General features: G+C 46.9%; 1 protein-coding gene across 4 annotated transcripts in view; it reads left to right on the top strand.

The window, feature by feature from the left end:
* Positions 1 to 13,389, top strand: part of ptpn22 (protein tyrosine phosphatase non-receptor type 22) — a 14,581-nt gene extending 1,192 nt beyond the window's left edge. Inside the window, exons 2-29 of one of the 4 annotated variants that reach the window (XR_013122744.1) lie at positions 1,548 to 1,656; positions 1,766 to 1,842; positions 2,116 to 2,211; positions 2,440 to 2,478; positions 2,667 to 2,738; positions 4,311 to 4,370; positions 4,534 to 4,676; positions 6,065 to 6,131; positions 6,251 to 6,328; positions 6,428 to 6,508; positions 6,720 to 6,841; positions 6,941 to 7,632; positions 7,800 to 7,883; positions 8,437 to 8,514; positions 8,596 to 8,667; positions 8,760 to 8,887; positions 9,048 to 9,075; positions 9,232 to 9,279; positions 9,780 to 9,854; positions 10,024 to 10,101; positions 10,314 to 10,441; positions 10,963 to 10,990; positions 11,397 to 11,459; positions 11,553 to 11,680; positions 11,798 to 11,828; positions 12,095 to 12,154; positions 12,307 to 12,598; positions 12,716 to 13,389. Coding sequence is in view for 2 of the 4 variants with exons in the window: in XM_076984023.1 (XP_076840138.1) it covers positions 1,548 to 1,656; positions 1,766 to 1,842; positions 2,116 to 2,211; positions 2,440 to 2,478; positions 2,667 to 2,738; positions 4,311 to 4,370; positions 4,534 to 4,676; positions 6,065 to 6,131; positions 6,251 to 6,328; positions 6,428 to 6,508; positions 6,720 to 6,841; positions 6,941 to 7,632; positions 7,800 to 7,883; positions 8,437 to 8,514; positions 8,596 to 8,667; positions 8,760 to 8,887; positions 9,048 to 9,075; positions 9,232 to 9,279; positions 9,780 to 9,854; positions 10,024 to 10,101; positions 10,314 to 10,441; positions 10,963 to 10,990; positions 11,397 to 11,459; positions 11,553 to 11,680; positions 11,798 to 11,828; positions 12,095 to 12,154; positions 12,307 to 12,368 (2,727 nt within the window). In the remaining 2 variants the exon portion in view is untranslated. Of the gene's footprint in view, positions 1 to 1,547; positions 1,657 to 1,765; positions 1,843 to 2,115; positions 2,212 to 2,439; positions 2,479 to 2,666; positions 2,739 to 4,310; positions 4,371 to 4,533; positions 4,677 to 6,064; positions 6,132 to 6,250; positions 6,329 to 6,427; positions 6,509 to 6,719; positions 6,842 to 6,940; positions 7,633 to 7,799; positions 7,884 to 8,436; positions 8,515 to 8,595; positions 8,668 to 8,759; positions 8,888 to 9,047; positions 9,076 to 9,231; positions 9,280 to 9,779; positions 9,855 to 10,023; positions 10,102 to 10,313; positions 10,442 to 10,962; positions 10,991 to 11,396; positions 11,460 to 11,552; positions 11,681 to 11,797; positions 11,829 to 12,094; positions 12,155 to 12,306 lie in introns of those variants that run through there. The other 3 variants (XM_076984023.1, XM_076984024.1, XR_013122746.1) reach the window with 3 other exon arrangements.

Genomic DNA, 13,389 nt, shown 5'->3' with positions numbered 1-13,389 from the left:
TAATCAACCATATGCAAATCCACACAAAGCAGACTTTAAGTTTGAGTTCACCCCAGCACTTAAGCCCAGTGAGCATGTGCAGAGGAATCATTTTCTCAGTATTAAAAGCTGTCAGCAAGTTTTGCCCCGAGCAATTATCTATGGTGGGAGGCTAAGAAGTAGCTAAATTATCCTTCAAAGGTTTCAAATCTTTTTGGAGTTATTCTCTCAATTACTAAATCATTTCCAAACAAAGAATTTAACAAAAACAAAGAACTTTTTCAAAGAAAGACAAAGATACATCTTGCAACTGTTACGTGTTAAGCTGTTATTTACACCTGTACTAGAATCATGTACTGGCAGTAACCTGAAGTCACACTCTGTAACATGAAACAGTGAAGTGGGCATATTCTCCCTTCTCTCTCTCACACACACACACACACACACACACACACACACACAAACTAAATAAGACACAAAGATGAAGTTGTGCAGTGGTGAGGGAGAGGTTATCTGTGACATCAGTGCTGATCAAGGCGTGGCCCCCCACCTCTGTGGTCACTCACCCCACCCTGTGTCACGTCACTCACCCCACCCTGTGTCACGTCACTCACCCCACCCTGTGTCACGTCACTCACCCCACCCTGGTGTCATGCGTGCCCGTGCCCTGAAGTCACCTTCTGCTTTGTGAAACCGCACTCAATTATATGATACAACACGGACAGCAGCACACAGGCTGTGCGTGAGCCTTAGACCTGCTGCGTCCTGCTGCAGAAAGGCCAGTGCAGGACGTTCAAGCCCTGCAGGACACACGGGACATTCTCCTGGGTTAGGCCACCATCGCGGACTTCTCTCTCTCCGTTGTCCTGGGAAACCAGGAATCAGGAAGGGTGAAGTGACTCACTCACTAATATAGTCAGTTCCTAAACTTCCCGTGGTAGTACACAGATTCTGACTTCTCGATTTTAACGTTGCCCTCAGAACTAGGCAACGCTTGAACCATGAATTAAGTGACCTTGCAATCTCTCCAAACCAGTTCTGGTGGAATCCCAAGACATGTAGTAGTGACAGTAGTGACAGCATTCCAGCAACACGGAGGAGGAATGTGTGCTTGAACCTTGAGTTGCTAGAAACCATGAGTGTGTGAGCATGTTAGACATGATGAACTCTTAGCCTGCACCTGAGCTTGTGATTCTACAAAGATCAGCTAGCTCACTGCCTTACAGAAAAGCTGTGGTTGGAAAATGAGCTATTACAGTGGTCTCCATCTCACGGGACAGGGGAAGTCAACTGCTCTTAGGTTTGCATACACACACACACACACACACACACACATATCTTGGTTTCCTCTACCATGTTGAGTCTGACACATCTTGCTCTGACAGGTCTGAACCAGTAGTTGCCAGTGCTGCTGCTTATTAAATGCATTAAAAGATTATTTGAAAACAGCCTAAAATGTATTTCATATTTTATATAATTTACTATATTTAGGCGGTACTAATTCACGATTTGGAGACACATGCAGATGAGGGATGATTTATGTGTTTGTCCTGGCTTCTCTCATTCAGAAGCTGAAGAGACAGTCCTCGAAGTACCGCACAGAGAAGACCTTCGCCACTAGGGCAGCCGAGAAGCAGGAGAACCTGAAGAAGAACAGATACAAGGACATCGTTCCGTGTGAGTGTAACCGCTAGCCACCCTGACCTCGCTAGGGTCACGACCGGCCTTATCTCTGCCCTCTCGTCTCTGCCGAGGAGGTACCATTGACACCTGTGCTTCCTCACAGTTGACCACAGCAGAGTGAAGCTCTCTCTGAACACGTCCAAAAACGACACAGACTACATCAATGCTAACTTCATCAAGGTAGGGCTGCACCACGCTGCATAAGATGAGCCCAGGAGGAGATGTGTAACCCTGTGTGTCTGACAGTAATGTTCAAGGCCAGTGCAGCCCGTGCCGTACTGGCCGGCATACGGCATGTATACAATCCACACACGCTCAAAGATTCTTTTAGTCATCTGTGTCTCAGGAATGCAGAGTTTCCACAATGATAAAATCAAATGAGCAAACGTGATTTCATCAGAGTGGCAAAATTGCATACCTGAACTGGTTCTGCATATTTTGATCCTGTACTAGGGTGTCATGGGTCCAAGGGCGTACATCGCCACCCAGGGTCCTCTACCACACACCATCCTGGACTTCTGGAGAATGCTTTGGGAATACAATGTGCAGGTTAGCACGAAACATTTATTTGAAGCATGCTGAAACGTATTACTCACACTTAATGGCCTGCTTAAAACACAGCTAACAACAGGGTGTCGGGGTACGACGCACTAACAGTGCTCTCCCACGGCGTGTCGGTGGGTTGCATGACTTCAGAGGTTCACTGTGGCTTTTAAGCCCTGTACAAGTGCATCTTAACCACAGTCCTGAACAACTGATGCCCCCCTCTCCATTTAGGTCATCGTGATGGCTTGCCGAGAGTTCGAGATGGCAAAGGTGAACTTGCAGTACCAGACACTGCACTGTACTGAACTGTGCACAAAAACTAAGATGTAGTACAAGAAAAAGAGTTTCAGCCATTTCTGTTTAATAGACTTTTAATAGACTAAAAGACATGCACACATTTAGAACCCCAACATAAGTGGGGAGATCCACTGAATGAATGTGAGAAATGTTTTTTTCAGAAAAAGTGCGAGCGCTACTGGCCTGAGTCTACGGTGGACGCGTTCATCTGTGGTCCATTTTCGATACGCTGCGTAAGTGGCACTTCCTCCCTCGCTCACACTAAGCTTCCTGTCCTGGGCCAATTTCCTGTCTTGGTGTTGCATACACACAGACTAAACCATGATCTGGTTTAATCTCCCATCAACCCTGAGCCTAACAACACGGTGTAGCCAGCCTCACAGGTCCTAACTCAGTTGGCTGGGTCTCACGATTCAATTCTTTGAAAATCACCAGACACCAAACCATAACCAAGCACGAGTAAAGATTATATTTTATTTGCTCTCAAACTGTGTTGTATGCTATAATATTGTATCATAGCTCTCAGTCTAAGTTTTAGAACTGACTTTTGCGTCTGGCAGTGTCAATTTAAGGCAGGGTTGCCAACTTTTGACGTTCGCTTGGAGTGAGATTTTAACCTGGAGCCGGTGGCGAGTGTATTTTGTTGAGCGGGGGGGGTGGCGAACGTAAAATGGACACAGATTCAGTGTTATATCGCCGGTGGATGGCGCCAGAGCTGGCGCCAGAGCTCGGCGTGAGATATCGGAAGTGTGGCGTGAGAGCGTGTGAAAACGGTCAAATGCGTGTGTCTCACGCTCAATGCGTGAGAGTTGGCAACCCTGTTAAGGGTATTTCTGGACTTCGAGCTATTTGTACTAGCTAAGGATAATATAAGCAGACAACTAAAGCACTTTTGTAAGTTGATCTGGATACTACTGTATAGTGGTCATGGCCACTTCACTGAAGGTGTCGGCAGTGAACGCAGTACATCAGTTCTACTACAGTTCTCATTAGAGTCTCATTAGAGTCTCATCAGAAATCAGAAATCAGCAGTCTCTGTTCCATTTTACAACTCTTGTGCACACTGAGCAAATGTCAACTACGGTTCAAAATAGAACGGGAAGCTTCTGCACTTCATTTACAGTAACGTGTGTGCTAGCATGTACTCAGAGAGACATAGCTGGGTACATGCTAGCACACATGTTTGGGTATGTGCTAAAGTACATGCTAGGGTACGTGCTAGGGCATGTGCTTGAGTACATGCTAGAGTAAGTCAAAGTCAATGTCAAATTTATTTATATAGCGCTTTTCACAACACATGTTGTCACAAAGCAGCTTTACAATCGTATGGGTCCAGAACCCTAATGAGCAAGCCAAAGGTGACAGTGGCAAGGAAAAACTCCCTATGATGGTGGGGATTAGGAAGAAACATGCTAGGGTACGTGCTAGGGTACATGCTAGGGTATGTGCTTGAATACATGCTTGGGTACATGCTAGGGTACGTGCTTGGGTATGTGCTAGGGTAAATGGTAGGGTACGTGCTTGGGTATGTGCTTGAGTATGTGCTTGAATACATGCTAATGTATATGCTAGGGTATGTGCTAGGGTACATGCTAGGGTATATGCTAGGGTACCTACTAGGGTATGTGCTTGAATATATGCTAGGGTATGTGCTTGAATACATGCTAGGGTACATGGTTGGGTATGTGCAAGGGTACCTACTAGGGTATGTGCTTGAATACATGCTAGGGTACATGGTTGGGTATATGCTAGGGTACCTACTAGGGTATGTGCTAGGGTAAATGTTGTTTTTGTTTGTTTTGCAGGAATCGGAGGAGAACAAAGGGGAGTATGTGGTCCGGATTTTGAGGGTGACTTGGAGTAAAGTGAGTAGACCAAACGCGTGATTGAAACTGTGTTCAGGGAAACTGTGATTGAAACTGTGACTGTTACGTTAGCGCTGCTGTCTGGTCACTGGGAGACGTATGTGCCGGTCAGTGCAGCAATTCTGTGTGAACGTGACACTTGTGGATCACATTTCCTCACCAGTCGTCCCGCACGCTGAAGCAGATGCAGTACATGAACTGGCCGGACCACGGCGTGCCGGACTCCATCCCCCCCATCCTGGAGCTGGTGGAGGAGATGCGTCTCTACCAGGAGCACGAGGACGTGCCCATATGTATCCACTGCAGGTAACGGGATGTTTACTCTCCGCGCCCCCCCCCCCCCCCCCCCCCCCCCCCGAACACACGCAGGTCGGCAGGACACTAGCTAAGGAGGAGCCCGCCTGAGCCCATGAGGCTACATGAAAATAATACAGGTTATTTGAATATTACATAAGATGCTACCGATCTTTATCTCTTTCTTTCTATCTCTCTTCAAATCTCTCTCTGTCTCTTTCCATCTCTCTCTCTCTCTGCCCTTTTATGGCTCACCCTTGAACAATTTGTTGTAGTTACACAGGAAGTTTATGTAGGTGGTTGACCAACAGCGTATGAGCACACAAACACACAACTCCGTCAACAAAGACCAGCACTCGCCACAGAAACTAGATGTTTCCACACACGGAGTTTAACCTGAGGTGACGCAGAGCCATCGAGAGAACATTTGTTGCAATTTCAGTGTCTTGTAGCGCACGTGTTCAGTGCCTCACTGTTGGGGCGAGGTAATTAGGCAAATATTCCCCAGTGGTTAGGAAGGCGCAGAAAGGCAGACATATCGGCCTGAGGATATTCAGGGTGACGTGTGCCAACGTCTGAAAAGTCTGCTCAAGGCGTCTGAGAAGTTCCTGACAAGCCTCTCAGTGTCATTAGCCTAATTTGTAGCATTAGTTCCTCTCGTGCGGTTATCCTGACAAGGCCCGGTGGCATTTACATGGCATTCTAATGACAGGCCTGTCGTGCTAGGTCCCGGAGGGCCACCCTTCCCAGCATGCTCTCTGGGCCCTCACAGCTGGGTCTGTTTTGCCAACATCACAGGCGGGTGAGAAGGCAGACAGAGTGACACAACAGTGCACGCCCTCCCGTGTGCCTTTACGAACAGGCAGATCCACGGTCACCTGACGGTCCATCTTCACTATAATTAGACACGTAAAGCTTGGGTCACGGTTCATGCAGTTGTGCAAAAAAGGACCTACATCATAACAAATGCTGCAAAACATCTTCAATCTTACTCAACGGCAAAAGACACAGAGGGCTTTGGGAGCCTGATCGGTTGTAAACACATTTCCTCTCCGGTGCTACGCTATAGGAAGCTAAATGACAGGAGACAAACAGAGCTTTGTCGGTATTATGGGGTATTAACAGTGGCTCGGCGCCAAGCTTAACGCTGCCTGTGAGTGGGTTTCGTTTACTTAATTGCTGCTGGCAAAACAGTGTGAAGAGATAACTGGAGACACGTCACCTCGGCTACTGAATTCTGCTGACTCGCAGTAACGCTACAGTGTTGGCGTTCACACGCTGTGAGATTAAAATAGGACAACGTTCTGGAGCTGTGTACCAGCGCCATGTGCTACGCTGCCGTGGGACGTCTGAATGTTTTGACCGTGTGAATCTGTCCTGGTTTCTTTGGGGACTCGCAGTGCGGGCTGTGGAAGAACGGGGGCGCTGTGTGCCATCGACTACACCTGGAACCTGCTAAAAAGAGACGTAAGAAGAGACGCAGAGCCTTTTACCATCCAGTTACCAGAATATAAGACACAGAGCAAACAGACATACTCTACACATGGTGATCAGAGATGCGAGTGCTATTGTCTCTTCGTGTTTAGATGATACCACAGAACTTCAGCGTGTTTGCCCTGGTCCAGGATATGAGAACGCAGAGGCCTTCTGTTGTGCAAACGAAGGTAACTCGGTACATTTCTTCCGTCTTTATAGGTCATTCTACCTTGAGAACACATTAGAACATGGCTGTTCACCACTTAATTACATGTTTAATTTCCCAGGAGCAGTATGAACTAGTATACAGGAGCATTCGGTTCCTTTTTGAGAGGTATCTACAGGTGATGGAGACACCCAACGAGAAGGTGAAATCACAAATTCACGAGTCTGTAATCTGTGGGGCTCTTCCCTAAATTATATTTACAGTTGAAGGAAACGTCTATATTCTTTATAGTCCTCAGAAGTCGTTGTGTTCAGGAGCACTGCTGGACTCTCAGCATTTGATGCGTCTTGTCTTACTGCTTCAGTGATTTACATTTTCAATTAATCATTCAGCAATCGTTTAAACTTCCTCAGGCCCCTGCTCCACCCTCGCCCATCCCCACCGCCAGCGACAGCGAGCCGTCAGACCTCAGTGACGTGGAGCTGGAGGTGGAGTTCGCCACGGAGAACAGACTGCAGCCAGTACCTGTCCCCAGGTACGGCGGACCCATGTAGATTGCTGTGCCCGTCTGGTCTCAGCAGCTGCCACACTAAGAATACAACAACGTCACTATCCCAATGTGTCATCCTCATAGGTGTACCAAAACTGACACGCACGTGGAACTGTCCAATCACGTTGCGCCAAGTGTCGTCTCCCAGCTGCCGAACAGCCTGCTACAACCCAGCCCACCGGGCCACGGCTCCACGGCGGCAGACGTGATCGGCGTGCTGACGGACCGGAGCACGTCTACGAGCTCCCTCACGTCCAGCGGCACACGTGCGCCACCACAGCAAAGCGATGTCGGCCTCCACACAACCCAACATCTCCTGAGGCTACAAACCCACCAAGCTGACGCTCAGGGCTGCTGTGGTTCCACCAGAGGGACACAAGAGCCAAGACTGAGCGCCAGACCTCCGGACCAGGCAGAGATGAGCAACGCAGCCCCTCTGACAGCTCTGTGCTGGCCTCAGTACACACTCCATCCCAGCCTGACCCAGAGCTGTCCAGACCAGACGGGGCTGCTCCACGCTGCTTCTGTCATGGCTCCAGAACCCAGCGTTATGGAGTGTGCCCTCAACTACAACCAGCCTCCTGTCCTGGACACTCTCTGCCTCACTGTGGAGGATCCTTACTTCAGCACCGACTCTACGGGGCCCGCTAGCCTCCCCGCCTCAGAGGAAGAAACCACAGTCCCCAAGGAGTGGTCTGAAAATCCCCGTTTCAGCCGCGTCACCCTGATGCTTAATGAGGAGATTCTCGTACCGGCAACAACGGAGAACAATACAGGTCAGTGTTCTACTTTACACACATCAGCATCCAGCAATGATTTCACATGAAGCAAAGTGTAAATAGTAAATAGTTTACAGTTCACAGGCAAATTCCTAAGCCTAAACCAATAATAAACATCAAGGTTACCTCAGGTACTAATGGTGTGCTTGCATTTGTGTGGTCAGGCGAGACTACATCTTTGCCTTATGATGACAGTCCTCCCCCCCTACCCAAGAGGACCCCGGAGTCCTACGTGTTGGCTGAAGAAGGTAAGTAGTGGGGGGGGGGGGGGGGGGGGGTATAATGTCCCAGAGGAATACAGGGGTCGAACAAGGTCTCTTGACAAATTAATGAGCTCATTTTTATTCCTCTTGAGGACAGTATTAACGTTCACTGCAGCGACCCTCCTCTGAGGTGTTTGGCTGTTACTCGTGACTCACTATCTTCAGAAGCAAAAGTATAAAACATGTTCCTTCCTTCTCAAAAACCGATTTTCGTTACCTTCAACGCAAGGTTCTGAGCTCACAGCTAAACTTTCATACAAAGCCAGGATATGTTGAGGTTACAATTACGCTCAATGTCAAATACGCACAAAACGGTCAAACGCAACAGCAGAACACTATTCACTGCATTGTTTTAATTCCCACAAAAATGGTGCCATCTTTCAGTTCCCTCTGTGGTTACTTCAGGTCATGTAACTAAAACAATGGAATTGAGTTTCAGCTCCAATTGTATTAGTGTAAAAAAGCTTATACTCATTCTCAGCACTGAAGGCATAATGACAAAAGATGACATCTCAGACTTAAAGTCTATGTCTTTCAGTCTCTGAAGTGGGTTTGGACAACCAGAGCTTGAACCTGGTGATCATCTCCAATACCTCAAATGAGGCGACCATTGGAGGTAAGTGACTAGGGCTTGATGCACCAAGTTACTACACCGCCATATGGGTGTAGTAAGAGGAGTAAGAGTGTTGTTCCCCAGCAGAAAGCCCCCCCTCGCCTGTCCCGCCTCTACCAGAGAGAACACCGGAGTCCTTTGAAATGGCAGATAAAGGTGGGTCAGGACCCGATCGTGTAGTGTCCCGAACAAGAACCTCTCCCATATCTTAGCACGTGTATCTGACAGGGTGCTCATCCCTCAAACAGATTTAGTACTGAATGCCGTACAAGAAAAGCCCGAGCAAACTGTTCTCCGAGTTGGGAAGTCTTCTGAGTGGTCAGGGAACTCCAGCACAGGGGTGGCAGATGTTAGGAGGTCCTGGTCCAGGACTAAGGTGAGTGGAGAAACATTTCACTCACTCTAGCCTTGCCACTGCCTCACTAGGTACTGGAACCTTTGCCCAGGTCCTCTGATACGGCCTCACTTGCAATAAAATATTGAGAAATGCTACTTTTGCTGTGCAGAAGTAACAAACACAACCCTCTCGTTTACAGAGCTTAAGAGCCAGACTGTCACTTAATGGTATGTTCATCCAACTCACCTCACATATGTACAGATACTACATATATGCCAAAAGAGGTTGTTTAATTTTACCAGAGGCACCCTGGGGTTATTTCATCACGGTGGCAACATGAGCTGTCGGGGACCTAACCCAATGATCTTTGTTCCTCCCACCAGTTCCTTTTCACTTCGATGTCCTTGCTCCTGTTCCCGTACCTACACAAGGTAAATCGGCCCTTCTTCAGATGTGTCCACATGGCAGTGTGTGCTACGCTTGTTCAGGGTTTAAAGCCCTCACCTCTGAGGTAGACTGCTTGAAGCAAGCAATAGCATTTCCTCGCCGAGTAATTACACGTCATCGAGCATATGGATTCTACCCATCAGTCCCTGCTTAGTGAATTACACTTCACCAAACAAATGGATTACACTTAACTGAGAAAATGGATTCCACCCACCAGTCCCTGCTCAGTGAAATGGGGAGAGCTGTAAATAACAGAAACAGCCTAACACCCGAGAGGAAGCCACTCAGTCTTCATGTACCAATTATACCAACAATGTCGTCAGCTCATGACTAACTCATCCTCTCGACACAGCTAAGATTAAATTAAAACATTGTTTCAGGCTCTGCAGATACCTTTAAACTCGTCATGTTGGCTAATTTAGAGTCATTCTAAATAAATGTAAATAAAGTAAGTGTTAACTGTCGTCTGGATTTATTTCCTCAGATGTGACTTCTGAGGCTCCATCTCCACATTCTCCTCCACTGCTTCATAGCTCTCCGCCGTCTATTGTCCTAGATGGTAAACTTAATTTTTATCTGTCTCAATCTGAATCAACATTCCACTGTCTAATCTTTCAAGCACAAGTTTCCACGCACATAACTGCAGTATTCACTTCATATGTTACTCGAGTCAAAGGCCGTTTTCTCTCTCACCCACACCCACCCCCAACCCCACCCCTCCCTTTCAGCTCCGGAGAATACAGCTCCTCTTACCCCCCCTCTCCCAAAGAGAACCCCAGAGTCTTTTATCCTGGTCACAGGAGAAGGTACAGTGAGGTCACATCAATCTCTAACACAAGGACACTTTTGCGTCTATGTATTAAACAATGTCTGCAGTGTATTCTGTCTCCACATCTGAAGCCATACAGATTTACATACAGGGTTAACCGGAGGGGAACAGACTTCATGCCCTCACGGATCTAACAGTTCAAATATGTTCGGAGTTCCTCTGTGAAGTTGCTGTTCCTTCTTTTGACAGCACAGGACAACAGCGCCCCCTGTCAGCCACCTGATGCACTGGGACAGAGGCAACGATTGGGCACCTCGTCTGAGTGGGCAGGCAACAACCAGCCTCGAACGTTTCTGGACATGAAGGGGAGAAGTAAGGTAATACACACCTGTCATCTCTGTCCACTGAACAAAACGCACACAGCTAAGACACAGACGCCAGAGCCTAGCATCACAGGCTAGCATCACACCTAGCGTCCTTTTAATCTCACTGAAGAAAATCACTGAAGAAAGTTCTGGAAGGAAACGAGGTGGAATTTCTTACTAAATTTCAAGTCAAAGAGAAAACAAGCTCGAAGATCTCTGTGCTTTCACAAAGAGGAAAGGGTTAACACAAAGAGTTAACACACAGAGTTAACACAAAAAGACTGTTTAGAGGTCAAATGAGCATTACACCACTCTCACAGTAAAGTTAATCTTTAATATTACAGTCCTTTTGGAAGATTACATCCTGAAAAATAAACATAGGAAGTATTCTGCTAATGGAAGATACTGTACAAGAGTTGTCCAGCAATGGCTGTGTAGACTGACAAAAATAGGTTTGGTCTAATCTTAGTGTCTGATTCAGTAAATGACTCATATGCTAGCTGTCTGATGTTTGTTCTGCTGTTTTCCAATAGAGCGTTAAAGTGAAAAGTTCAAAACAAGGTAGGCACAACATTTCCACTCGTGGCCATATAATCGTTCAGCAGACAGATGATGTCCGACGGCTGTAGTGAACTCACGGAACGTTAGCGTCCTGCTCTAGTGATACACACTTTAGATCACCAGTGTTTTAAACTCATTTCAGTAGTTTCATTTGAAACTTTCATTTTAAAAAAAGCAAAACGGTATTTGCATCATTTGCGTGGGTGCTGCATTATAACCACAACCCTGATGATTTAATACTGCTCACTTTCATACTATGACTTGTTGTAAGTTCAGGACCTCTATTAATACACGATACCACTACAGCACTTTAGTTCAGGTTTTATTACATGACTGCTTTTCTGTTTCTTCAGATGTGTGTTTCTGTGTGTGTTTATGTGCGTGACCCTTGTTGTGTTCACTTTAGCGGTACCGTTCTCTGTGGTTCCTCTGACATCATCCACTGTCACTACGTTTGCAGCGCAGAGAGGTGACTGAACCCCCATATTCACACATCACTTAATGGCCCCACCTCACAGAACAGGAACCAGTCCTATCGCACAATTTCATTGGTCCCATGCAGAGACGCAGCAGTCAGCTGACTCCAGCTTCCCGGCCCCTGCCCGAGCAGCGGAGACGACCCCGGCGATGACCCCGGCGGAGACGACCCCACCGGAGACGACCCCACCAGCCAGCAAGCCCAAGCAAAAGGTTGTGCTCTCACACCTACACCTGGTGCGCAGGTGTCTGCATGACGTCATCACGGTCTGTCAGTTACGACTGAAACACGCATGTTAGGGTTTCATCAGTCTCTCTATATTCTTGCAGAGTCTGAGGTTTTTAAAAGGAAGACAGAAAAGTGAGTATGATGACAATTATCTAACTAAATACTCTTAAAAACATGGCACTGACTGATGTTTGTGAGGACGAGACTACTTATTTGTTAGAACTATATTACTGTAATATAGTATGTAATAATAAGCAATATACGTCTATATATAGTCTATATAATTATTAGATATAGACTTATAATTCTAGACTTACAATATGGGTATAATATTATTTACTTATATACTGAGAGAAGAAATAACTGCCCTTATAATGATGATCAAAAATCATGTGCAGCAAAGCCAGCCACACCTGCGCCCCCGCCGCCCTACGGCGCTACTGGAGGATTCAAATTCGGTAACGTCTTTCTGCTCGTCCACTGCAATACCTAAACGCGGCCACATGGCGGTGCCATTGAGACGTGCGCTAGTTAAACACGGGCGCCATATGCAATCCAGCAAGATTTGGACCCGACTGCCGTTGCTGACGTGATGATTCTCGTGTCCCAGGTTTTGGCACGCGCTTCGGGAAGCCAAAGGGCCCACGGAGTCACCCAGAGACGTGGGTGTGAACACCAGAGCTGGAAGTGTCTCTACACCGTGAGGTGTACCAACCGAAGAGGGGATGGGGGCCCTGGGCACAGCTGTGTCCGTAAGTCTTGGTGAGCCCGAAGAAACCCAGCAGAGTCCGGACTGGAGTCACGCTGCAGAACCCTGCGTGTTACGCTCATGCCATCTGGGAGAACCCGGGGGTTCTAGACAACCATGCCATCGATTATAAACATGTTCATGTCTGATTAAGGTCAATACGGGTAGTGTAAAGGGCTGTGAGTGCGCTTTTTAAATTATAACATACATTAATCATAGAGTTTAACCAAGGAGTACACAAGATTTTTTTTGTGTGTGATATTTTTGATAGGTTTGATGCATGGTCAAGTGGCCTTTGTGGATCAACACTGATACAAGTCCCTAGGACAACTGTGGATGTGTGATATTTATGTCAGGTATATGATCTTGGCTAAGAGCTCCATAGCCATAGATTACATGGTTGAAGTATATGAACTGGAGTAGAACAAACCCCCTGACTGGATGAGGGGCCCTCAGGAACAAATCAAGAGCCCCAGACTTCTAGAGATGAATCAGTATTTACAGGCATATGTAGCACACTGAGCCAAGAGCCTTTGTTTGTACTCACCCAGAACAAATAGCCCAATCAAAGTGTGTGTGATTTCTGAAAAACACCTCCACTCACGACCGACACACGTCGTCCTGTCAACAAGTCCCGTCCTGACTGACCACACGCAAACTGAAAAGTGAAACTGTTTAATGGCCTGGGAGTGAGGTGAGGAGTGACCTTCAGTTTTACATCTCACTCCATTTCTCCTGGAGAGCAAGCGGTACTAAAATCACAGCCTACACAACAAAACCTTTTTGTTCCTTACATTGTCTCTGGCGATCTGTAGTATGAAGCATGGTCTTCACTGCATATTGTAAGATTTGTTTCAGGACAACTCTATTTTCAACCCGGTGTCCCTTTCAGGAAAGAAAACTTTGGTACACTCATAAAATGATTTATTTAAAAAAATACAGAAA

This window comes from Brachyhypopomus gauderio, chromosome 21, assembly GCF_052324685.1.
Source record: "Brachyhypopomus gauderio isolate BG-103 chromosome 21, BGAUD_0.2, whole genome shotgun sequence".
NCBI classification, from domain to species: domain Eukaryota; kingdom Metazoa; phylum Chordata; class Actinopteri; order Gymnotiformes; family Hypopomidae; genus Brachyhypopomus; species Brachyhypopomus gauderio.
Note: the sequence above shows the minus strand (reverse complement) of the source record. Positions and strands in the feature narration are given on the sequence as shown.